This window comes from Lactuca sativa, chromosome 5, assembly GCF_002870075.4.
Source record: "Lactuca sativa cultivar Salinas chromosome 5, Lsat_Salinas_v11, whole genome shotgun sequence".
Taxonomy (NCBI): Eukaryota; Viridiplantae; Streptophyta; class Magnoliopsida; order Asterales; family Asteraceae; genus Lactuca; species Lactuca sativa.
Window position 1 is genome coordinate 13,159,467 of NC_056627.2, and position 27,362 is coordinate 13,186,828.

The window sequence follows — 27,362 nt, forward strand, 5'->3', positions numbered from 1 at the left end:
TATATTATATGAATAATATATTAAAGAGAAATCATATTGTTTAATTAATATTGGTCAAGAATTAATTATGTAGCTGAAAAAGATTAATAAAATAAAGGGGACTCGAATTGCCATTTATAATATAATTGATTTTAGGCTATGGATCTGGTGGATTAAGGGATTGGACGAAATTAGGGTAGAAGCCCACCTTGAAATTGTCCAAGGGCCCTATTCTAGAAGGTTCATGGAGCTCCTTAGGGCCTAAGCTATCCAATTAAGGTTTTGACTGAAACTCTAGCAACTCAACTATTTAAGGGCCCCTAGGGCTTCAGATTTCGGCTACCAGAAGAAACCCTAGAATTCCTATAGTCGAAGTTGTGCCTCCTCTCCCTCCCTTCTAGATCCTCTTTTCGCCATGGTGTTTGTGATCCATTAGAGGTATTACAATGGTGATACTAAGCTCTTGATGATTGAAGATTCTTGCTACTATCAAGAGGTAATCATCTAAACTTGTATTAGTTGTAGATTTCGATTTTTATAGTATGCTAGATTAGGGCTTGCAAGCTTTAGATAAATTTGCATGTACAATAGAGAAACCTAGATCCAAAGCTTTAGGGTTTTGCATGTATACATAGGAATGTTCTTTTGCTTAAAACCCATAGGTGGTATCAGAGCCTTGCTTGGTTTCTATTGTATTTGATGCATTGCATGTTTCTTCATTTCTTGAATTCGATTTTTCTGCCTTCTGCCTAACAGACTCATCGAGTCCCAAAGTGAACTCGACGAGTCAGATGAACTCGACGAGTCTAATTGGGGACTCGGGGAGTCGGGCTGTCAGACAGATGGATTTTCGGGATTTTGGCTTATATTGACTTGGGATAGTTACCGAAAAGGTTTTTAATTAATAAAATCCGAATTTTATTGATTCCAAGTGATTATCTTAGTCAAAATAAAAGATTTTGATCATTTAATTGGATAATTATTGCCTTATTTCATAAAACCCTAATTATTTTAATTATTTGATCAATTATCTTGTATGAAATTGGATAAGGTCAAAATTAGATAATCACCATATTAATTGTTTAATTGTATTATTTTAATTTTGATCTAAATAGTTTTGAAATGTTTAAAAGCTTTCCCTCAAGTTTTCGAATTTAAATTTTTTATTAAAAGTTTAATTTTGAAATAATTAAATTCCAAACCCTAGAATTTTACAAGTTTAAAACTCACCCCTATACTATTATAATATTATAAGAATAATTATTATCTATGTATAAGATAAATTCTAGTCTTAACGTTAGTAGGCCTCATTCATGAAGTCGATCTATAAGCAGGGGGTATAAGGTTATGGCCTATAAAATGGTCGTTGAATGGGTGTCCACTCTCACCCACCACTTCCTTGATTAGTGGAGGATCGTTAGCCGAATGGGTAGGATAGGGCAACTAATTCCTCATTAAAAGTATAATGATTAATAACGTAACTAAATGCTTTTATAAAATCCCAATATTAGTTACTTTAGAAAAAAAAATGTGAATTTGACGCTATTCCATGAAATTACACTTTGTACCCTTGCTAAGACGTTAGTGGAGCGTGTGTGGTTAACCGGCACACTAATTTGGCTCTAAGAAATGGTGGAAAAGGGTGACTTGATGTTTCTCATAGATCAATGGAGCATGTGTGGCTAACCGGCACATTGATTTGGTGACTATAACATTGGGGGCACCGTGTACATTTGCATGGTTATTCACACCTTGTTTGTGATCCTCGGTATCCCAGCCACCAACTTGAAGGGCATATCGATATTTAAAAATGTCATTGAAAAGTTCAATGAATCTCAAAAGATCTAGGAGCTTTTAATACATTTAAAACTTAATTCCTTTTATTTTTCATGGGGGAAATTAGTGAATCGTCATTCACTTACCTTCAAATTATTTGTTGTTTAGATTACGACATCCCTCTTCTAAATTGCAAATAATGTTTTTGGATCCTAGACCTAATTTCTCATTTGGGTGTTTAATTAGGGATTCTTATCAAATCAAGCTTTGTCTCTTTTTCGTTTCATATTTCTAACTCGAACAACAAAAACGCTTCAAGATCAACCTCTTTTTGCTCATTCTCACTCATGAATTTGTGTAGGAGGGGGATCTTCGATGGGACCAAATTTAATGATTGGATCCGCAACATCCAAATGGTTACCTGCTACCAAGACAAGGAGTATATCCTTGACAAGGAGATGAAGGAGGTGAATGTCAACACTGTTACTCCCAAGGAGATCGTTGCCTTTGAGGCTCGTGAGCAAGATGCTACGAAAGTCCATTGCATAATGCTCGCGACTATGACTACAGAACTCCAAAACTCCTACGAGGACTACTATCCCTATGAAATGCACCAAGATTTGCTGGACAGATACCACCAAAGTGCCAGACAGGAGAGGTACGAGATCATCACTTCAATGATAACGACCAAGATGAGGGACGGAGAGTCTGTCACAGCTCATCTACAAAAAATGAAGAGATATGTTGTCATACCCCGAAACCGAAGTCGGAAACGTTCCGAGGCGGAGGTGACGTCATGTTAAGTATCACAACCAATGTACATAGTAAGCGTAGTAAACACAATCATTACATTACATAGAAGTATTTACATTTGTTTGAAAACCAAGTTATACATGTTTATAAATATATACATCCAAAATGAATAAAAGTTAAGACGTGACTTCTAGTCGCTCCATCTTCTCCAAAAGATCGTGAGGTACCTGTCTAATGCGGACCTGAGAATACAAGCAGTTTGAAAATCAGCATAAAGCTGGTGAGTTTATAAGCGGTTTTTTTTTCTGAAAATGAACAAGTTTCCTTTGGTTTTCTGAAAAAGTTGTTATACAAGAAAATCCCATATTTTCTTATAAGAAAAGTCTAGTTATCCAATGTTACACAGTTGGTGAAGAACAGTTATGTTATCCCAGGAAAAACCCTTATTTTCCTAAAAGTTGATTACCAATCCTGAAGGAAATGTACAAGTATCTACCATACTTGCAGTTTTAAGAGAAGTATTCTAAAAACCTAGTTACCTTAACACATATATAAGACTAATAAGTAGGAAGTAAACCAATTACTAGGTTCATTATTACTAACAAGTAAATCTCTATTATCCAAATTGCGAGTTCTATAACCATATGATAGACTAGATATGGCAATAAGAAGTCCATTATCATTTTATGACTTTCCTCACCCTTGATCCTTTCGGTTCGGCTGTAGCTAGCTGCCAGGTGCGGGGTAGTCAGCCCCATATAGATCTATACACTCAAGTTACGTTCTCCCTCCAGGAGATTCTGGTTACAGGGGCGGTCCTCCACTCGCGTATCTCTGTGGAGTGTTTCTGAGGACGTGTCTCCAATTTTTAAGAATAGCAAATTTACAAGTAATAATGCGAAAATGTTGTTACAAAAGGTGGTGGTCCTCCATTCACGTATCTCTGTGGAGTGTTACTGAGGATGAATCAAAAGTACTAAGCTAATGCTTTTAACAGTAATGACATGGAAAAATCATTTGTGAAATATAAAATATAACATTTTATAACGGGATTCACAAATCGTTTGAAAACTAACTCTGCAAGTGTTAAAAGCATACGGAATATGAAACATATCAAATGAAATAATAAGTTTAATTACAAGATTGCCATGTACTTTTGCTTGTATTCCCCCCTTGAAAACATTGAAAACACAGAAAAAGGGATAGGGGTATGAACTCACCAGACGAGAAATGTGTCGGCTAGGATGCTAAGTGTCTGTTCGGGGCTTGATTACGCGCGAGGTTCCTATGTAATATGAAGAGATACAAATTTGTATCTAATTAGACTTTGAACTACTAATTAGATAAGAATATGCACTTCGATACATGAAAACACTTTATTTCAAGTGTTAGGAGTGATCCGGGTAGCATTAAAGGATGTGTAGGGCCTAGATGAGGAGTTTACTCTTCAAGAGTAAGCCCTTAGGGGAGTTTACAGTCCAATGACCATATCCTCATGAGTTTACAGCTGTAAACTCATGGGTGGTGTGTTCTTGGATGCTAAATGGTCCTACAATGCATAAAGGAAGGTTCTAGGGTTGATTCCATGGCTTAGGAAGTGATCGGGACTTGAATTGACCTTGGAAAAAGAGTTTACGGTCTATGAAGGTGTTCTTGGTGAGTTTAATACCTTGAACACATGAGTTTATGGCTATAAACTCATGTTTTTCCATGAATCATGTGTTTTGGTGATTGTAGGTTAAGCATACAAAGTTCTAGGCCCAATTCTAAGCCATACAAGGTGTTAAGGGCACTTTAACACCCTTTGGAGGTGTTTATGATCTAAGAAGTGGTTTTTACGGTCCAAGAATGTTCTTGGGCCGTAAAATCAACTTTGACTCATTTTTGTATGTTTTGGTGCATCTCATGAAGGAATATAAGGTTTTATGCACTCATGGAAGCTCATAGAAGCTTTTGGAGGTGTTTAGGGGCAATCTAACACCTTAAAAGGTGTTTAAGGTCTATGAATAAGGGTTTATGGTCCAAGCATGTTCTTGGGCTGTAAACTCAAGTTTACTCCCCAAATGGCAAGATTTTGGTGCTCTAAGTCCATTCCTGCAAGTCCAAAGGTCTTAACTAAGCACTGGAAGTGATTTAGAAGGGTTTTGGGGCTTCAAAACCCTCTTATAGGAGTTCATGGTTTTTGGGAGATGTTCCCAAACCATAAACACAAGTTTTTTTGATGGTTTTGGGAATTTTAAACATAGATTTGCATGCTAAACAAGCTTAGAAACATACTAGGATAGATTACTTACCAATTTGAAACTTGAAAGAGGGTGTTTTTGGATCAAAGTCAAGTTTTAGAGAGAGAGTAGTGAGAGAAAGTTATGAGGTGGGCAAAAGGATTTAAATGAAGGTCCACTCATCCTTTATATAAGGCTTGAGTTTGTGGCCCGGTGGAAATCTACCCGATACTGACGTTAAACGAGGCTTATAGTCATACCAGATTTAATTGTCGTAATTACAACTTAGTCGTAACTAAATTTTTCCGAATAAAAAGCAAGGGTGTTTTTGTGCGTTTCTAATGGGTTTGGACACTCACAAAGTCATAAAAAAAAAAAAGTCTCACTTTATTTAGCTGAACCCAAAAGTTAACGGAAAAATTTAAAATACAAACGGTTTTATTTAACGGGAACAGTTTACAATGATGGAACAAATTACGGGTTGTCACATTATCCCTCCATTAGAGAAAATTTCGTCCCGAAATTTAAAAATTAAGACACAAATCATGGAATTTGAAAGAGATGCGGATATTTCTGTTTCATCGAGTCTTCTCGCTCCCAAGTGAACTCGGGTCCCCGCTTGGCAGTCCATCGAACCTTCACTATCGGGATGCGGCTTTGTTTCGTACGTTTGATCTCTCGATCCATGATTTCTATTGGTTCTTCCACAAAGTTCAGGCTTTCTTTGATCCTGATTTCATCAAGAGGAATCACGAGTGTTTCATCGGATAGACACTTTTTAAGATTAGAGACGTGGAAGACAGGATGGATGTTGCTAAGCTCTTGGGGTAATCGGAGTTTATAAGCTACAAGACCGATCCTAGCGAGGATCTCGAAGGGTCCTATGTACCTCGGGTTAAGTTTTCAGCGCTTTCGAAAGCGTATCATGCCTTTCCAGGGCAAGACCTTCAACAGGACACGGTCTCCATCCTGGAATTCTAGAGGTTTCCGTCGTTTATCGGCGTAACTCTTCTGTCTGTCTCGTGAAGCTTCCAGTCGATCTCGTATTTGGATGATTTTCTCGGTGGATTCACGAATGATTTCAGGACCAGTGAGAGCACTATCGAGGACTCGAATTTTGGCTAGCTGTGTGTCCCCTTCCTCGGCCCAGCACAGAGGGGATCTGCACTTACGACCGTAGAGGGCTTTGAACGGGGCAACTTTCATACTGGTGTGGTAACTGTTGTTATACAAGAACTCGATCAAGGGTAAATGGGTGTCCCACGACTTTCTAAAATCGATGACACATGCTCTCAGCATGTCTTCCAGAGTTTGGATAGTTCTCTCACTTTGTCCATCAGTCTGAGGATGATAAGTTGTACTCAAATCCAGCTTAGTTCCAACAGCTTTCTGAAGGGACTTCCAGAACCTTGAGGTAAACCTGCTATCTCGATCGGAGATAATGGACACAGGCACACTGTGCAGTCGGACTATCTCTTGGATGTAGGTTCGTGTAAGTCTTTCCATCTTGAATGATTCTTTGATCGGAATGAAGTGAGCGGATTTTGTCAAACGATCAACAATTACCCAAATGGTATCGTACCCACTCGGAGATTTGGGTAACTTGGTGATGAAATCCATGGTAATCATCTCCCATTTCCATTCAGGTATCTCGAGCTGATGGAGCAGACCCGAGGGTTTCTGATACTCGACTTTTACCTTGGGGCAAGTCAAACACTTGCCCACGAAGGTAGCGATCTCGGCTTTCATGTTTGGCCACCAATATTTTTTCTTGAGGTCCAGGTACATCTTTTGCGAACCCGAGTGAACAGATTATTTGGTCTTGTGAGCTTCGTTCATAACAACCTCCCTGAATCCTCCGAACTTTGGGGTCCAGATCTGATTCATTAAACAATAAACTTTGTCACCTCTGATCTCAAGCTTCTTATCCATTCCCCTTAAGACTTCATTCAACATGTTCTCTGGTTTTAGGGATTCCAACTGGGCTTCTCGGGTCTGTGCAGATAAGTGGGAATGGATAGTCATCGTCAATGTCTTTGCCTTGCAGCTTGAACTCTCCTTTCGGCTAAGGGCATCTGCTACCACATTGGCCTTGCCGGGATGGTAGCGGATTTCACACTCGTAATCACTGAGCAGCTCTACCCATCGTCGCTACCTCATGTTTAAGTCTTTCTGATTGAAGATGTGTTGTAGGCTTTTATGGTCAGTGAAGATTGTGCACTTGGTTCCATAGAGATAATGTCTCCTAATCTTTAGTGCGAAGACCACTGCTCCTAACTCCAATTCATGAGTCGTGTAGTTAACTTCGTGTACCTTCAGCTGTCTCGAGGCATAAGCAATAACTTTTCCCCTTTACATAAGCACACAGCCTAAGCCCTGATTAGACGCATCGCAGAAGACAACGAAGTCCTCCGTCCCTTCGGGCAGGGACAGGATAGGCGCGCTGCACAAGGCTTGCTTTAACGTTTGGAACGCAGTTTCTTGCTTTTCACCCTAACAAAAGGGTACACCTTTCTGTGTCAGAGTGGTCAAGGGTTTGGCGATCCTGGAAAAATTCTGGATGAATCTCCGATAATAGCCGGTGAGACCCACGAATACCTTCCTTGCTTACCACGTGACCAAGGAAAGCTACCTTTCGAATCCAAAACTCGCACTTGGAGAATTTCGCGTACAGCTTTTCCGTTCTAAGGGTTTCCAAACCTAATCTCAAGTGTTGTTTGTGATCTTCCTCGCTTATGGAGTAGACAAGTATGTCGTCAATGAACACGATGACGAACTTGTCTAAGAAGGGACGACACACCCGGTTCATCAGGTCCATGAACACAGCCGGTGCATTGGTTAGACCGAAAGGCATCACTACGAACTCATAGTGACCATATCGAGTCCTAAATGTTGTCTTGGAAACATCATTCTCATGAACTCGTAGCTGATGGTACCCTGATCTGAGGTCTATCTTCGAGAAGTAGCTGGCTCCCTGAAGTTGATCGAAGAGTTCATCTATTCGAGGAAGAGGATACTGGTTCTTGACGGTCAACTTATTCAGCTTACGGTAGTCGATGTACATCCGGAAGGATCCATCTATCTTCTTTACAAACAATATCGGGGCTCCCCAGGGTGAGGAACTTGGTCTGATGAACCCTTTGCTGAGTAGCTCATTAAGCTGACTGGATAACTCCTGCATTTCTGCTAGCGCTAAACGATACAGAGATTTAGCTACTGGGGTAGCTCCAGGAATTAGGTCGATGTGAAACTCAACTTGACGTTCGGGAGGAATTCCTGGAAGCTCTTCAGGAAAGACATCAGGAAAGTTACAGACTTCGGGGATGCTCTCGAGGTCTTTAACTTCCTGTTTCTCGTTGATTACATGGGCTAGGAATGCATGACACTCCTTTCGCAGAAGCTTTTGAGCTTTGTTTCAGGAAATGATGCGAAGATTGGAGCTAAACTTATCATCATAGATCATGAGAGTCTGGCCAGAGGGGAGATTGAGACGGATGGATTTTTCATAACAAATGATATCAGCATGATTGGGACTCAACCAATCCATGCCAATGATAACATCAAAGCTCTTTATGGAGACTGGCATAAGATCGATAGGAAAAGAAAGGTCGTTCAAGGTAAGGGTACAGCCTATGAATATATCATTAGCGTTCTCTTTCTCACCTTTAGCCATCTCGATAGTAAATGTTTCGGTTAATGGTTGGGGATTATGTTTAAGAAGGCGTTTGAATGAATGGCTAACAAAACTACGTTCAACACCAGAATCGAAAAGGATACTAGCATAAGAGTTGTCGAGAAGGAACGTACCCGAGACAACGGTGGGATCGGCGACTGCCTCCTCTCGTCCCAAAGCTAGGACTCTCCCAGTGTTGCCAGCTGTTGTCGCTTTGGGTTAGTTCCTCATAAAATGCCCGACTTCACCACATCCCTAGCAGGCCTGACCAACACCCGCTCCGGAAGTTTGAGTTGTTGATTGGGTTTGTGCTTTGCAGAATCGAATCGTATACCACTTCTTACCACAGTTGGAGCATGACAGATCACGGCAGGGGCCGGGGTTATGGTGGAAGTTACATTTATCGCATCGGGGAAGGGTACCAGCATACCTACTGGTAGGTGCTTGAGCTATAGAACCAACGACAGAAACAGCAGCAGGGGCAGTAGCAGCACGGACTGCCACCGTTTGCTGCTTCTTCGAGGACCCCTGAGAAGGCTGACTCTTCTTCTTCTTCCAAAATTTCCTTTTCTCACCACTCTTCTTTGTCGGCTCAGGAGTGGTGGCTGCTTCCTCAAGGTCATCACTATGGTCAATCAAAGTTTGCGCTAAACATTTGGCGCTGTCGTAGGTATCTGGCGTCGCTGCTAAAACGTTACCCTTGGATGGCTGGGTGTACCCCCAGATGAATCTCTCAATCTTTTTACTCTCTGGGGTATCCATTCCCGGACAGAGTAGCACCAAATCATCAAATCTTGAAGTGTAAGCGACGATATCGGAACCCTTCATCTTCAGGTTCCAGAGTTCATGCTCTAGCTTCTGCATTTCGCCCCGCGGGCAGTACTCTGCAAGCAGAAGTTCCTTCATGGCCTCCCAACCCATAGCATTGGTTACAGGTAGGGTTAGGTATTTGACTCGGCCGTTCCACCAAGTCAGGGCTTTATCGGTGAACGTGCAGGCAACGAACTTTACTTTTTCGGATTCTGAACAGGCATAGATTTCGAAAATAGATTCGATTTTCTCAAACAACTGGGTTAGGGAAATGACACCTCCAGTGCCATCGAAAAATGTGGGTTTCGCTTTCATAAACTCTCCCAATACAGCTCTTGAGCCTTGCTCACCTAGAATCAGCTTAGAATTCTTCCTTAGTTCCTAACGAGTGTCTATCAAGTCTTGTAAAAACTTCGCATATTCTGGAATTTGTGAAAGCGGATCGATAAATGGGGTATTAATAGGAATACCCTTTATTTGCTAAATAAACTCCAGATGTTCCCTTTCTAGTGGACTAAGATTACCTCAGGACGGGAATGGCAAAGGCGGTTGATAAGCAGGAACGCATTATGACTCTTTCTATTCAGACCGGGCACAAAACGTGAGCACGGAGGACTCACGACGTGAGTCTAGTGTTTCAGCAATGTCTTCATTTTCAAGCTTCGGCTTCTTCGGCTTTGGATCAGGCTGCTTTAGTTCCACTTCTAGTGCCTCCACAAACCCATAGATTGCCTCTTCTTCAGTATCAATAGCCATAACATGGGATTGAGTGTTCTTTTTGGGAAATTGTGAAGATAATTTGTTGCTCACCAAAGTAGTTAGTTGATCAATTTGGACTTCGAGAATATGAATTGATGCTTGATGATTTCTTAATGAAGCTTGTTGGTCATTCATCATTGTTTGCTGTTCTTTCATCATTTTCATGTGTTCCTTTACCACAGCACCGGTGTCATCATGCCTTTTCTCGGAAGCTTCCATAAATTTGATCAAAATGTTTTCCAAGTCTACTTGTTTTTCGGCTGGTGGTTGCTCTTTTTGGTAGAAGCCTCGGCCTGTCTACTTATATTTTTCTTCCTTTTACCTCTTGTACTCATCATATGGCAGCCACCTGTTTCTTTGGTTTTCTCTAGTACTCATCGTATTTATCTCCACTAGAATAGAAAACTTGAGCCCTTTTGTTCCCATACGCATCCAAGTTGCAATCTTTAGTCAAGTGTGGACAATTACATCGTTCAGAACCAACTCTAATTGCATGAATTGATTGGTCCATTTGGGTCAGCCTTCAGTCCATATTATTTAGCATTGCCATCATAGCAGCCATCTCTTCAGAATGCGCACCCCCAACTCCCTTTACACACTTATTCCTTGGATTGCGGTATTCACGAGAATGCTTTGCAAATTCTTCAACTAATTCCTTGACTTCACCTAGATTTTTCTTTGTAAGTGGTCCTTGAGAATCAAGGAGTTGCCTTGCCATTACATTGACCTCCTCATAGAATATGGACACTTCTTGTTGAATGTTAAGGTCATGTTAAGGACAACTCCTTAAAAACCCCTTGTAGCTCTCCCAAGCCTCGTAAAGTAACTCCCCCGGGTTTTGCTCAAAATTTGCTATTGCCTTCTTGAGTTTATCTATCTTGGATAGTGGACAGAATTGGTCTAGAAACTGCTCATGCATTTGAGCCAAAAGTAGTGATTGTACTAGGTGGTAGTGCTTTTAACCAATCCTTAGCAGCTCCCTTAAAAGTAACGGGAAGCATCCTTAAATAACAATATCCTTATTCACATTCGGTACATTGAAATAATCTGCATTGTCATTGACCTCATCTAGATTCTTAAAAGCATCCTCATGATCTTTTCTTTTAAATGGAATATCCATAAGTGCAGCGAGGATATGTCCTTTCAGCTCAAATGTGGCAGTGGCAGGAATGGCAGGTTGTACTAAACCCGAACCAACATCCTCTCTAATTCTCTTTCTATAAGCTCCCGTGGACATTTCTTCAATATTCTCCATCTCTTTTCTTGGCTCGTTCTCGGGTTCACTTATATAAAGTCCAAACTCGGCTTCAGATTCATATTCGGATGCATTTAGGATAAGTATTTGATCTAAGTTTTCAACCTTGTTTTTGTTCCTTGAAGATGAACTCGACTCTTCCATTTTCTTTCCCGACTTTTTTGAGAACACTGACTTGAATTCCTGTAATGATGTCTTCTTTGGTGTTTGATTTTCTTTCACGTTCTTATCTTTCTTTTTGAGATGAGCGAACTCTGGATCTTCAAGAGGTGGCACCAAAGGGCTTGAACTCGTCTAATGTATGCCTTCTTCGAGTTTTCCTTTTTTTCCCTCGCCTCGTCTATGTCAAGCTTCCTTTTTGGCCCTTTTGTTTCCAACTTTTCTTCATCTTTCTTTAGCTCAAGAGGAACTTTCTCTTCTTTCACCATTGGAACCGTCTCCATGTTAGTAACCTCATCTTCATCACTTGACAACCCATCGTTTTCCTCACTCATCAAATTTTTTGGTTTTGTGTAGGCAATGACTTCAATGAAAAAAGGAATTGATGCTCATGGTTTAGTGCGTTTGACTTGTTGAATTGTTTTGATTTCTTCTTCCATAAGCTTCTCTAATTCTTCAAGTTAATTCTCTTCATCAATATTGAACACTTCACCTTTAACATCATATCCTTGAAATCCATCTTGTATTCCAAAATCTTCCTTATCATCACCAACCCTCAATGTAAGCTTAGATTTACGAACATCAACTAAAGAGCCAGCAGTATTTACAGCAAAGGGCGACCAAGAATGATTGGGACATTTTCATCCTCCTTCATATCCATAATCAAAAAATCAACTGGGAATACAAACTTCCCAATTTTAACAAGGATGTCTTCTATAATTCCCCTTGGATGCGTCACCAAAAAATTGGCCATGTGGATGGTCATTTTTGTAGCCATCATTTTCTCAATATTCAGCTTTTGATAGAATGAATAGGGCATTAAATTTATGCTAGCCCCGGAATCAGCTAAAGCATAAGTTTTCAAATTGTTACCAAACTCACATGGAAGAGTGAGGCGTCCAAGATCTCCCATCTTCCTTGGTAACTCTCCCAATACAGCTCTTGAGCTTTGCTCACCTAGAATCACCTTAGAATACTTCTTTAGTTGCTAACGAGTGTCTAACAAGTCTTGTAAAAACTTCGCATATTCTGGAATTTGTGAAAGCGAATCGATAAACGGGGTATTAATAGGAATACCCTTTATTTGCTAAATAAACTCCAGATGTTCCCTTTCTAGTGGACTAAGATTACCTCGGGACGGGAATGGAAAAGGCGGTTGATAAGCAGGAACGGATTCTGACTTTTTCTGTTCAGACCGGGCACATGACGTGAGCATGGAGGACTCACGACGTGAGTCTAGTGTTTCAGTAATGTATTCATTTTCAAGCTTCGGCTTTTTCGGCTTTGGATCGGGCTGCTTTAGTTCCACTTCTTGTGCCTCCAAAAACTCATAGATTGCCTCTTCTTCAGTATCAATAGCCATAACATGGGATTGAGTGTTCTTTTTGGGAAATTGTGAAGATAATTTGTTGCTCACCAAAGTAGTTAGTTGACCAATTTGGACTACGAGAATATGGATTGATGCTTGATGATTTCTTAATGAAGCTTGTTGGTCAATCATCATTGTTTGCTGTTCTTTCATCATTTTCATGTGTTCCTTTAGCACTGCACCGGTGTCATCATGCCTTTTCTCGGAAGCTTACATAAATTTGATCAAAATGTTTTCCAAGTCTACTTTCTTTTCAGCTGGTGGTTGCTCTTTTTGGGAGAAGCCTCGGCCTATCTGCTTATATTTTTCTTCCTTTTGCCTCTTGTACTCATCATATGGCAGCCACTCTTTCTTTGGTTTTCTCTATTCGTCATCGTATTTATCTCCAGTTGAATAGAAAACTTGAGCCCTTTTGTTCCCATACGCATCCAAGTTGCAATCTTTAGTCAAGTGTGGACCATTACATCGTTCACAACCAACTCTAATTGCATGAATTGATTGGTCCATTTGGGTCAGCCTTCAGTCCATATTATTTAGCATTGCCATCATAGCAGCCATCTCTTCAGAATGCGCACTCCCAACTCCCTTTACTCATTTATTCCTTGGATTGTGGTATTCACGAGAATGCTTTGCAAATTCTTCAACTAATTCCTTGACTTCACCCAGATTTTTCTTTGTAAGTGGTCCGTGAGAATAAAGGAGTTGCCTTTTCATTACATTGGCCCCGTCATAGAATATGGACACTTCTTATTGCATGTTAAGGTCATGTTGAGGACAATTCCTTAACAACCCCTTGTAGCGCTCCCAAGCCTCGTAAAGTGACTCCCCCGGGTTTTGCTCAAAATTTGCTATTGCCTTCTTGAGTTTAGCTATCTTGGATAGTGGATAGAATTGGTCTAGAAACTGCTCATGCATTTCAGCCCAAGTAGTGATTGTACCTGGTGGTAGTGCTTTTAACCAATCCTTAGCAGCTCCCTTAAAAGTAACGGGAAGCATCCTTAAATAACAATATCCCTAGTCACATTCGGGACATTGTAATAATCCGCATTGTCATTGACCTCATCTAGATGCTTAAAAGCATCCTCATGATCTTTTCCATAAAATGGAATATCCTTAAGTGCAGCGAGGATATGTCCTTTCAGCTCGAATGTCGCAGTGGCAGGAATGGCAGGTTGTACTAAACCCTGACCAACATCCTCTCTAATTCTCTTTCTATGAGCTCCCATCGACATTTCTTCAATATTCGCCATCTCTTTTCTTGGCTCGTTCTCGGGTTCACTTGTATAAAGTCCAAACTCGGCTTCAGATTCATATTCGGATTCGTTTAGGGTAGGTATTTGATCTAAGTTTTCAACCTTGTTTTTGTTCCTTGAAGATGAACTCGACTCTTCCGTTTTCTTTCCCGGCTTCTTTGAGAACACTGAATTGAATTCATGTAAGGATGTCTTCTTTGGTGTTTGGTCTTCTTTCACGTTCTTATCTTTCTTTTTGTGAAGAGCGAACTCTGGATCTTCAAGAGGTGGCACCAAAGGGCTTGAACTAGTCTAATGTATGCCTTCTTCGAGTTTTCCTTTTTTTCCCTCGCCTCGTCTATGTCAAGCTTCCTTTTTGGCCCTTTTGTTTCCAACTTTTCTTCATCTTTCTTTAGCTCAAGAGGAACTTTCTCTTCTTTCACCATTGGAACCGTCTCCATGTTAGTAACCTCATCTTCATCACTTGACAACCCATCGTTTTCCTCACTCATCAAATTTTTTGGTTTTGTGTAGGCAATGACTTCAATGAAAAAAGGAATTGATGCTCATGGTTTAGTGCGTTTGACTTGTTGAATTGTTTTGATTTCTTCTTCCATAAGCTTCTCTAATTCTTCAAGTTAATTCTCTTCATCAATATTGAACACTTCACCTTTAACATCATATCCTTGAAATCCATCTTGTATTCCAAAATCTTCCTTATCATCACCAACCCTCAATGTAAGCTTAGATTTACGAACATCAACTAAAGAGCCAGCAGTATTTACAGCAAAGGGCGACCAAGAATGATTGGGACATTTTCATCCTCCTTCATATCCATAATCAAAAAATCAACTGGGAATACAAACTTCCCAATTTTAACAAGGATGTCTTCTATAATTCCCCTTGGATGCGTCACCAAAAAATTGGCCATGTGGATGGTCATTTTTGTAGCCGTCATTTTCTCAATATTCAGCTTTTGATAGAATGAATAGGGCATTAAATTTATGCTAGCCCCGGAATCAGCTAAAGCATAAGTTTTCAAATTGTTACCAAACTCACATGGAAGAGTGAGGCGTCCAAGATCTCCCATCTTCCTTGGTAACTCTCCCAATACAGCTCTTGAGCTTTGCTCACCTAGAATCACCTTAGAATACTTCTTTAGTTGCTAACGAGTGTCTAACAAGTCTTGTAAAAACTTCGCATATTCTGGAATTTGTGAAAGCGAATCGATAAACGGGGTATTAATAGGAATACCCTTTATTTGCTAAATAAACTCCAGATGTTCCCTTTCTAGTGGGAAATTGTGAAGATAATTTGTTTCTCACCAAAGTAGTTAGTTGACCAATTTGGACTTCGAGATTATGGATTGATGCTTGATGATTTCTTAATGAAGCATGTTGGTCAATCATCATTGTTTGTTGTTCTTGCATCATTTTCTTGTGTTCCTTTAGCACGGCATCGGTGTCATCATGCCTTTTCTCGGAAGCTTCCATAAATTTGATCAAAATGTTTTCCAAGTCTACTTTCTTTTCAGCTGGTGGTTGCTCTTTTTGGTACAAGCCTCGGCATGCCTGCTTATACTTTTCTTCTTTTTGCCTCTTGTACTCATCATATGGAAACCACTCTTTCTTTGGTTTTCTCTAGTCCTCATCGTATTTATCTCCACTTGAATAGCATACTTGAACCCTTTTGTTCCCATACTCATCCAAGTTACAATCTTTAGTCAAGTGTGGACCATTACATCGTTCACAACCAACTCTAATTGCATAAACTGATTGGTCCATTTGGGTCAGCCTTCGGTCCATATTATTTAGCATTGCCATCATAGCAGCCATCTCTTCAGAATGTGCACTCCCAACTCCATTTACTCCTTCATTCCTTGGATTGTGGTATTCACGAGAATGCTATGCAAATTCTTCAACTAATTCCTTGACTTCACCCGGATTTTTCTTTGTAAGTGGTCCTTGAGAATCAAGGAGTTGCCTTGTCATTACATTGACCCCATCATAGAATATGGACACTTCTTGTTGATTGTTAAGGTCATGTTGAGGACAATTCCTTAACATCCCCTTGTAGTGCTCCCAAGCCTCATAAAGTGACTCCCCTTGGTTTTGCTCAAAATTGGCTATTGCCTTCTGGAGTTTAGCTATATTGGATGGTGGACAGAATTGGTCTAGAAACTGCTCACGCATTTAAGCCCAAGTAGTGATTGTACCAGGTGGTAGTGTTTTTAACCAATCCTTAGCAGCTCCCTTAGAAGTCACAGGAATCATCCTTAACAAGACAATATCTCTATTCACATTTGGGGCATTGAAATAAACCCTAGGCTACTAGGCATCATAAATCAGGCAACTTTATCATGTAATTCCTGAAGATCCCTAGCCAAGTACTAGCATGCTGTTCTATCATATCTCATAAAAAAAATAATTGTATGGTATTTTGCGGTTACTTACTGGCTCCGGCTGATCGTACCTCCGCATCCTCCTTTACTTATTTTTGAAAACCATTTTAAAGTCTCTTTTGAAAACTCTCCTTGATTTGAGACAGGATTCACACGAATGTTCCTCCAATTCACTCAAACCAAGGCTCTGATACCAATTTGTAACGCTCTAAAAATTCCAACCAATTTAAACTTTTCCAAAACAACCCAATTTCATAAAGTTATTACAAAAAGGTTTTCAATACATTTATTATAAGAGTATTTCCTAGAACCACATCATAAACACATAAAACCTGAGGAGCGGTACGATCATGCCTTTGCCTTGCCACGGTATCCTAAAGTACCTGAAACATTTAAACCACAACTGTAAGCCCGAAAGCTTAGTGAGATACCCCCAAAATACCAACCATATATACCATAAACACAACATGCCATATCGCAACAGAACGCATAACAGCCATGCACTTCGGGTCTACTGTGTGACTGGTCCACCGCACCGGGCCTACAGTCCACCGGGTCCACCCTCCGGGTCTAACCATATACCTCGAATCTACAGTGTGATTGGTCTGCCCGCACCGGGCCTTCAATCCACTTGGTCCACTCTCTAAGTCTACAGTATGACTGGTCCGCCCGCACCAAGCCTTCAGTTGGCCTGGTCCACTCTCCGAGCCTCGGCACGTCTGGTCCTCCCTCTTGGGGCCTACAGCCTATTCGGACCGCTCACTGGGCCTTCAGGATAACCGTTCTGCCCTGGGTATGTTGGCCTATAGCACAAAGCAGGACCCGCCTCAACCCAACCTCAGTCAAACAACCATGTGCACATAACATATAATCATATAACAATTCACAACAAATTGACCAATCTAGCAGATCACATACGTAGCACATCCCTACCAGGATTCCGACCTAACCAGTCACTAGCATAGCATCATCCTATAAACCAGGATACCGGCCCTAACTAGGTCTCTAACATGTACCATCCTAACTACCAGGATGCAAACATAACAAAGCAGTAACATAAAAAACAACTACCCGGATTTCCATCCGATAAAGGGCCGGCCTTGGTGCCGTAGACCCTGTCGATATAGTAACGATAACTCACCTTGCAACTGCCGAAACTCTAAACAGAAGAAGCAGATTCCCGAACCACCGCCTCACCAAGAATCCCGAACTAACCAAAGCAGCAAAATAACCATCAGCTTAAGCACAATATCCTTCCAAGGGTAAATTGACCAATTTACCCTTGACTCAATCTGGTCCAAGACAAAGGCCCATAATCAAAATATGAAAGGCTCAACACTAGGTAAGCTCTCAAGCCCACTAGTGGCCCAAGGACCAAAAGTCCGAAGCGAAATCCAATATTGGCCCAATTTACTAAATTGGGCCCACCTCACGAAATGGGCTTAGATCCAAGGTCCATCATAATTAGTGAGTCCAAAATACTCCATCCATAATGTCCAGTCACGGCCCAAGCTTCTAATATCCCAATCTCTTAAGGCCCAAAATGAAAACCCAACAGAGGGAGTACGTTGGGCGTGCCCTCCTTGGTACGCTGGGCATACAACGATGCTCGCGGATTCGAATCGGGACACAAACCCACTATGTTGGGCGTACTCCCATTTACGTGGGGCGTAACTCCGCTGAACTACAACTTCTCATAAGATCTTAATGGCTTAAGCTCTTAAGCCCAAACTTCAGATCCATAGACCAAATATGACTAGGATTCATAAAGTCTCAAACTTTGTTACTTGGGACGTCCATAAAGCTCTTAATCCAAGGTCTTAATCCATTAAGACCTATCTATATCACATATGAGACAACCAAAGCCCTTGGAACCTCATTTTTCTTACTCAAGACCTCTCCTAAGGTCTAAAAGGACAACTAATCTCAACCAACTCGAATCATGCATCAAGATGAGGTTTTTGGGAAAAGAATGATGTCAAAACTTCACAACACATAGATCTACACAAAATGATTGCCAAGCCAGAGACTTTTTACCTCAAAAGGGCCTCAGAAGATGATTTCTTTCCAGATCCACAAGCTCCATCCACTCAACTCCGTCTTTGACAACTTCCACTTTCTCCTTCTAGACTCTCCTTTGCCAAAACAAGTTTTCCAAGTTCAAACACACCCAACAATGGAGGTGAGATGGCTATCTAGGGTTTCTGAGGACAAGAGAGTGTTTATGGAGGCTAGAGTGAGAACCATTATGCTCCTTATATAGTGGCTGGCCCTAAATTTAGGGTTTCTGGATGATAGACGTACGATGGGCGTAATTCTATTACGTTGGGCGTACGTCGAGGGACTCCGCGTTTATCTGGTCAATCTACGCTGGGCATAACCCAACCTACGCTGGGCATACCCACGTGTGTCCCATGCGTGCATGGCCTCTCCTTGCCAACTTCTTCTAATAAGTTCCGTAAGTGTCAATAACTTAAAAGTATCATAACTCCTTCATTCTAGATCCGTTCCCGACGAACTTTATATCCATGCAAAGGTGGCGAGAAGCCCTATGCTTCTATCAACATACAACGGTCTGAAACCTTCTCGAATAAAACCCATTGCGCATAAAAGACCAAAACGCCCTTACTCTTGATCTCGGGGATCCATGAATAATTTACTCTTAGAACGGGGCGTTACACTTTGATACGAGAAAACCCTTGGAATTCCAGGTTGGTAACCTCTTCATGTGAAGGCCTCACCCCAGAAGAACATGATACGCTTTGAAAAGCGTGGAATAATAAATCCAAGGTACACAAGACCATTTTATATTCTTACTTGATTTGGTCCAGTAGCTTACAGACCCTGACTACCTCGAGAATTCAATAGAATACACCTTACCTTCCACATATTTAACGTGAAAAAGTGTTTGTACGACGAGACTCTTGTTATCCCAATCGATTAGATCTAGGTAAACGAGGTCCACAACTTTGTGGAAGAATCCGTAGAAATCCTAAACAACGAAGTCAATATGACAAAACAAAACTGTACCCCAATAGTGAAGGTCCGCTAAAATGCATAGCGGGGATCTGAATTCACTTAAGAATGGGAGGATCAAATGGAACATAAGTATCTGTATCTTTCACATTCGTCCATATGTATCTCTTAGACTTAATTTCGGGACGAAATTCCCTCTAACGGGGGAATAATGTAACAACCCATTATTTCACGTCAAACATGACTTTTTGATAAAGGATTATTTAGAATAAATAATCTTATCTAATTTGTAGTATATGTCACTGATGTGCACAAAAGTACCCACTAATTTTATATTTTATAACCTAACTAACTTAACTAACTAAAATGTACCTAGGCAGTGTACCTAGCCGAATTATAGAATAGGTGGGTAAGTCGGGTGTCGATCACATGGAACGGTGTTAACTGATTAATTTATCTACTACTAAATTAACCTAATTACTAACAAAGGAAGGGTCTTTATCTAATTTTGCAAGTTTAGATGAACTTAATCCTTTAACACTAATTCAGTCAATAAACAAACACTTCTATTAGTTCGAATCCGCGTTCACTCAATGGATTATAAATTGGCTATGACAATTAATGTTGGTTACAATTAAGTCATTATTATCAATTTAGTTCTAAATCTACTAACATTAATCAATTCATGTAAATCTCTGTATGGTCACACAATAGTAAACACAAAATCAATTATTAGATGAATTTGGAGCTATGTAAGACTGATTTGATAAAACATAATTACAGTCATAATTTGAGTTCTTTATCACAACCTAATTTAATAATTAATTGCTTAACTAAGATTGGATTAATCCTAGCTCCAATAATTTAATATTCACTAAATTATCAAGTATTCTAATTCATGCAATTTGATGGTCATCAACTACACATAATAAGATATCAAAGCAATCAACTACTAAAACAAACATGCTAGGTAAAATCAATCCAACACAAGTCTTAACCAACTAGCACATCAAAGCTAAAGTAATTACTCCATGAGTTCCAGCTTCATCTAGCTAACAGAAGCAACTACATTTAGCTGGACATCCTAGCAACTAAGCAAATAACATCCATAATCAAAAACATAATAAAAGTGTACCAAATTATGGATCAAACTATGCACTTCTTCTCCCTTGGTGTTGAAAGCCAATTTCAGAACTTCTTTTCCTCTGGAAATCGTCTCTAGGAACCCCTCTAAGCCAGCCAAAAGTCCCCAATTCGTAATGGCCAAGAGTTTATATAGTTTCTGGATTTTTCGGATTCACGTCGTGAACCGATAAGTCTCACGTCATGAATATGATAATCTCGTGATCGACAAGAATTCTTCCACCCGGATGCATATCTTTTGGAATACTCTGCTCACGTCGAGAATCTTCAACTTCCCACATTGTGAATATGAAAATTTTGTGGGTTTCTTGTCTTTTAAGCCTTCAAGTCTCCAAAGTTCCAATTATTGTCATTTCTGGTCCCTTTCTTCGAAAAATGCTTCTACTTTGGCTGCAAATAACAATTTATCCTTATAAGTACCATAATTCTATGCAAATAACCAAAATATTAATAAAAATGTAAATAAATATTGCCTAAAAATATGCATAAATATGGCAATATTAGTCACAAGGTTTCCGTGCATATAAAAAACGCCGAAATCCGAGTTATAATGAAGAAGTTATGACCTATCGAAAATTCGCGACAAAACCGGCAAAACACTGTTTAACGTAAAAAGTGAGTTTTCAATAAAATGCTTTTTAGCCTTAACTATCTAAATGAAAGTTATAGTATACGTTAAACCGAGAATGATCGTAAAAAGAACGTCAAAATCTAACTTCGTATGAGGAGGTTATGATTTTTCCAAGTTTCGGCATAGCAGTGTACAATCCAAAAATCGAATTAAAGATCGAGCCATTTTTAGTCGACAAAACCTAAACGAGAATCGAAGATCTCGTCAATAGTTGCTTAACGGTAAAAAGATAGACAAAAACGGATGTCGGATGAAGAAGTTATGAATTTTTAACGGACTTTTCCTATCCTGATGTGTTAAAAATATAACATTAAAAATAAAGTCAAAATTAGCCGACGGAGTCTAAACGAAAGTTGTAGAGCATAATCTCACCTACGCGTAGGTATAAAGACCATCAAAAATGTAGCTCGTATATGAAAGATATGAATTTTTGAAGTTTGTGACACAATTTACGAGACTGGATCGGAGGAGTACGCCCAACGTACTCCGTAGGTACGCCTAACATACTTAGAAGCTTGACCGGAGCCATCCACATCGCCTTACCTCGCATGTTGACACGCACCAGACACGTACGAAGCTCAGTTTACGAACACACGCCACATTGCACCTACACGCAGCGTACGAAGGTACGCCCAACATAGTGCGAGGGTTCAGCCAAGTATAAAAGGAGTGCGAGGTCTCCGGTTTTGGTTTACATTCATGGATTCACCTTTCATTCTAAATACCTTTCTAGCCACTCTAAACCACCCCGAAGATGCGGTAACACCCCTATCAGCTAAAGCAAGCTCCGACGCCCCGAAGTCATCGAGAAAAAGAAACTATGTCTGCGTAAAGCCCGATTTTTTACCAGAAACTTACAGTTACGTCAAGAAAGCTCATTCCTAGAAACGAAACGCTGGCCGAATCACCACTTATCAAGTGAGTTCATACCCCTGTAATCTACCTTTTAAATGATTTTAAATGCTTTTTAGGGGGGAATACAAGTTGAACACAATTTTATTGTGTTAATAATTGTATGTGATATCAATCGCATAACAGTTTTCCTTATGCTTTTAAGGATTATCAAATACTTCCATAATGACTTAAAAGTCACATAAACTCTTTTTAAGAATACTGATAAACTCTTTTAAATGTTTTTATAACTCTTTAAACTTATAATTGTCAAAATCATGTTCATATATCTATAAATATATAAATAAGACTTAAAGGGCTTAGGACTAACGACTTACCTTAATTCCTTTTCTTTTTGGATGTGGACTTAAGGTGGGATTATTTGTCCGAAGGCCGTTACTTTCTTAATTATATATATTATACATATGGGAATAAAAAAAGGTTACATTAATCGATATCATTTCCTTTGTATCATGCTGAGCAAAGGGGTACACTCATGAGAAATCATGCTAATCGGGTAAAATGTATAAATTATAATAGGTATAATTTATGAACCAACTAGAAATTTATTTTCTAGATAAGTATATGAGGTCTAAATTACTTTGTCAAGAAAAGGGTACAATTCGATCTTTACTCAAACTAAAATGTGATGTTATGTATTCAGGACATAGCAATACTTGCTATGTTACATTCTTGTAACCAGAGTTTCCTAGAGGGAGAGTGGGCATTTTGTATATAGATCTATACGGGACTGACAATCCCGCATCCCGACTGCTAGCTATATTCCGACAGACCGTCCATGGGATGACAAATGTCACATATTCAGTCTTCGACGCCAGTAGGTCGTCGTGTTCTTTAAGTCCAGCATGGTTACAACTTTATCATATTTTAACCCTAATTAACAGTTGGATTAGTGTCTAAGGCTGTCACTATATTTGGTAAGTACTTGACCTGGTTGCGCATGGTCCTTTTGGGTTGCCTTCACCATAGCAACTTGACAGGATGATTTGTTAAGAGAGAAGAGATATTATTGTTAATATATTACGAGAGTAATATATTAAAGGAATAATAATATTATTTGATTAATATAAGTCATATATTAATTGAGAATTAATTTGGTGACTTAAAGAGATTAATTGAATAAAGGGGCATAAACTGTCAAATGTGTGATAGTTGTGTTTAGGGATATGCATCCTTATGGATAAGGGAAGGGACGATTTTAAGGATATGGATATCTTAAAAAATCGTCCAAGGCCTTAATTAGAATGATCTTTGGATTGCTTTGAGGCTAAGTTATCCAATTAGGGTTTAAGGGGAAACCCTAGGAGCTCATAGTATAAATAGGCCCTTAGGGTTGGAGAAATCGGACACTCTATCTTTTAAGAAACCCTAGAGCCGATTTCTCTCCTCTCTCTCTCTCTCAAATCATCTTCTTGCTAGTTGGTGTTTGTAAGCCATTATAGGTGTTATCCAATTGTGACTCTAAGCTCCAAGAAGAAGAAGTACCAAGCAAGTAATCCAAGGCATTATTCTAGATCCTAATTCATATGATTAGAATCAATTGTTTACATTAGATTTAGTATTGTAAGTCCTGGATTCAATGCATGTTCAATTAGAGAAACCTAGATCCAAGCAATAAGGGTTTGCATGTGCACATAGGAAAGTTCTTGTGGCTCAAACCCATCATTGGTATCAGAGCTTTGATTGATTTCTATTGAATTGATGCATTGGTTGATTGCTTGTTGCTTGAAAAATTCGATTTTGTGATTCTGCCTGATGAACTCGGCGAGTTCCACTGTGGACTCGGCGAGTAGCTCCAACTCGGAGAGTCCATAGTGGGAACTCGGCGAGTTCAAGCGTCAGAAAGAGGGAGTTTCAGGATTTCTTGCTGTTTTACTTGAGGAAACTTACCTTAACTGCTTTGGGTCATTAAAATCCGATTTTAAACAGATATATGAGTATATTCTTGACCAAACAAAAGATAATTACCAATTAGTTGAATAATAATTTCCTTATATGATAACAATTGATTATTTGAATTGAATTGGTGGATTGTCTTGCAAGTAATATTAAATAAGATCAAATTGAGATAATCTAATTAGTTGATTTATATTATTTGCTATTTGATCCTTATGTTTTGAAAAGTTTAAAACTTGTCCTCAAGTTTTGAAATTTAAGTTTTGTAATTAAAAGTCTAATTTGAATAATTTAAATTTCAAACCCTAGAATTTTACAAGTATAAAATTCAACACTAAACTAATATATTATTACAAGCTTAATATATATATATATATATATATATATATATATATATATATATATATATGTGTGTGTGTGTGTGTGTGTGTGTGTATGGTTAAAGATGCTAGTCTTACCGTTAGTAGGCCTCATTCACGAAGCCAGTCTATAAGGTGGGTATAAGGTTGCTGCCTATAAAATGGTGCTTAATGGGTGTACACTCACACCCACCGCTTGCTTGACTGGTGGAGGGTCGTTAGCCAAACGGGTAGGATAGGGCAAACCTCTTCTCATTAATAAGTATAATGAATCTATTTAAAGTAACTTAACTATTTTATTAAATTCCCAATCTTAGTTACTTTAGGAAAAGTGAATTGATGCAATCCCATGAAATTACACTTTGCACCCTTGTTTAGATATTAGTGGAGTGTGTGTAACAGCCCGAAATCCCAGGTATTGTTTAAATTATGTTTTTGGGTGATTTAAGAGGGGACTCGGCGAGTTGGGGCCTAGACTCGCCGAGTAGGATCGCAGACTTGGTCGCGGGATCGCGACTGGACTCGACGAGTCCAGGTATGGACTCGGCGAGTCGACGCTGTTTAGCGGAAACCCTAACCGTTCAGGTTTGGGACGTATAAAAGGGACTCATTGGCCGTCATTGTTCGTTTTAGCCTTCTGAGAAGAACCCTAGATCGATTGGGTGCAGCTGGAGCAAGGATCTTAGGCCATTGTTGGTTATAGAAGAGTGGTTGTGCAAGGAAGAGAAAGGATTGGCTAAAGGAGCAGCAAGGGGTCACATTCTGAGGATTGGGAATACAGAGAATACATCATCCAGGTAAGAATTCGTGTGTGCTCTGCTATATTGATGTATTTATGAAATTAGGGTTTATAGAACCCATTTAGTGATTAGATGATGTAGTGCCCTGTTACCCACGACTATAATCTTGTAGTAGGACCTTCAGAGGTCCAGCAGGTCCCATGCATGTGAAATTCGGGACGAGACCTATCTCAGGAAGCAGTTACTCGTCTGCATGGCATGGACTCGCCGAGTTGTTCTTCAGACTCGGCGAGTAGCTTGAAGATTTACTGGGACTCGCCGAGTTGTTCTTCAGACTCGGCGAGTGGAGTCGGGGTGGCCCCGCGATTCTTCCAGGAGTAACTCGTCGGGTCGAGGAGGGTACTCGACGAGTAGATAAGGAATCTCAGAAAGTTGGAAGACGTCCAGACTCGCCGAGTCGTCATGGTACTCGCCGAGTCCGGTCGAGTTGACAGTTGACCGTTGACCAGAGTTGACCTAAGTCTGACTTCTTAGGGATAGTCACACTTAGAAGATATAAGTATTAATGAGATATGAAATGCTATAGGGAGGTTGTAGCTCGTCGGTTGTGCACGAGTCATTTCGGGAATTGCTAGCGTTCAGCTTCTACGAGGTGAGTCTTCTCACTATACTGTACCCGGAAGGGTTTGACTGTGTGACCGGAAGGTCGGATATGATATGTGATATGTATGCTATATGTGGTAAGTTATTTGTTATGTGTGCTATGTATGTTTTGGGCCGGAAGGCGATTATATTATGGGCCGGAAGGCGATATGATGTGTGATGGACCGGAAGGTCGGCGTGGGTAAGGCCGGAAGGTTTACCCAGCAGGGACGGAAGTCCCCTGAGACACATGGACCGAAAGGTCGGGCCTGGAAAGGCGTATGTGCGTAAGTTGTATATTGGGGAACTCACTAAGCATTTATGCTTACAGTTGTTGTGCATGTATTTCAGGTACTAGCGAGGACCGTGGAAAGGCGCCGGCATGATCGATACACACTGAAGATTGTCTTTATGATCTTGGGATTTTGAATAATTGTATTTGACAGAATAATTAAACTATTTATGCCTTGTTTAAAAGAGAAACATTTATGTTTTTAAAAATGAAAAATTTGTTGAAAATTTGAGTTGTTACAGTGTGTGTGGTTAACCGGCACACTAATTGGTTCTAAGAAATGGTGGCAAAGGGTGATTCATTGTTTGTCATAGTTTGGTGGAGCTTGTGTGTTTTACCGGCACATTGAATAGGTGATTGTAACAATGAAGGCACCATGTAGATTTGCATGGTTATTCGCACCCGCTTTGTGATCCTCGGTATCCCAGTCACAAACTAGAGGGGCATATCGAGATTTAAACATGCCATTGAAAAGTTCAATGAATCACAAAGAAATCTAGGAATTCTCAATACATTTAAAACTTAAAGCTTATGTTTTTCATGGTGAAGAATTAGTGAATCGTCATTCACTTACCTCCAAATTATTTGCATGTTGGATTACGGTATCCCTTTTCTAATGTGTAAATAATGTTGTTGGTTCCTATCCCTAAATTTCTATTTTGGGTGTTAATTAGGGACTTAACTCTAATCAACTTTATTCCTTTCTATTTGTAGATGTCTAACGCAAACAACGTTGCTACTAGCTCATTCACGCTAATGAGCCTTTGTCAAAAAGTGACTTTCGATGGATCGAACTTTAGTGAATGGATAAGATACATTCGCATGATTGCTCGTTACGAGGACAAGGAGTATGTTCTCGATGAGAAGCTCGAAAAGATCAATCTAGAAACTGCCAATCCCAAAGAAATTATTGTGTTTGAGACACATGAGCGTGATGCAACGAGTTTCTATAGCTGACGAGAAAGTGATTCGTGCTACGGAGGTTCTTCGGGGATGTGTACTAGAGATTTTCGAGGTTGAATTCCCGATTGACCTGATTCCTATTGCGATGGGGGATGTCTGTGTTATCGTGGGCATGGACTGGTTGAGCCGATTCGGCGCTGTCATCGACTGCGAGCGTCAGTTGGTGACCATACGAGACCATAGTGGGGGAGCTCTTTCGGTGTACGGTGAGGGTACCCGTTCAGGATCAGCTTTTTGTTCGGCCGCTAGGGCGAGGCAGTGTCTACAGCAGGGCTGTAAGGGTTTTGTGGCGTATGTGATGGATACGCGGGAGGTTTCCGAGAGACCGAAGTCAGTTAAGGAGGTCCCTGTGGTGCGTGAGTTTTCAGATGTTTTTCCCGAGGAACTGCCGGGAGTACCTCCTGAGAGGCAAGTAGAGTT

General features: G+C 40.0%; 1 protein-coding gene and 3 non-coding genes across 4 annotated transcripts; 3 read left to right on the forward strand and 1 right to left on the reverse strand.

Moving 5' to 3' along the window:
* Positions 1 to 10,736: 10,736 nt before the first annotated feature.
* Positions 10,737 to 10,843, forward strand: LOC111889658 (small nucleolar RNA R71). Its single transcript, XR_002849607.1, has one exon. It is a non-coding gene; the product is annotated as a small nucleolar RNA R71 (small nucleolar RNA).
* A 2,672-nt stretch (positions 10,844 to 13,515) lies between these two features.
* On the forward strand, positions 13,516 to 13,622 carry LOC111889657 (small nucleolar RNA R71). Its single transcript, XR_002849606.1, has one exon. It is a non-coding gene; the product is annotated as a small nucleolar RNA R71 (small nucleolar RNA).
* A 1,003-nt stretch (positions 13,623 to 14,625) lies between these two features.
* LOC111889651 (uncharacterized) lies at positions 14,626 to 15,077 on the reverse strand. The gene is made up of 2 exons (XM_023885796.1): positions 14,773 to 15,077; positions 14,626 to 14,719 (listed from the first exon to the last, which is right to left on the reverse strand). The coding sequence occupies exons 1-2, from the start codon at positions 15,075 to 15,077 to the stop codon at positions 14,626 to 14,628; spliced, it is 399 nt and encodes a 132-aa protein (XP_023741564.1).
* Positions 15,078 to 16,024: 947 nt separating this feature from the next.
* Positions 16,025 to 16,131, forward strand: LOC111889659 (small nucleolar RNA R71). Its single transcript, XR_002849608.1, has one exon. It is a non-coding gene; the product is annotated as a small nucleolar RNA R71 (small nucleolar RNA).
* Positions 16,132 to 27,362: the final 11,231 nt, after the last annotated feature.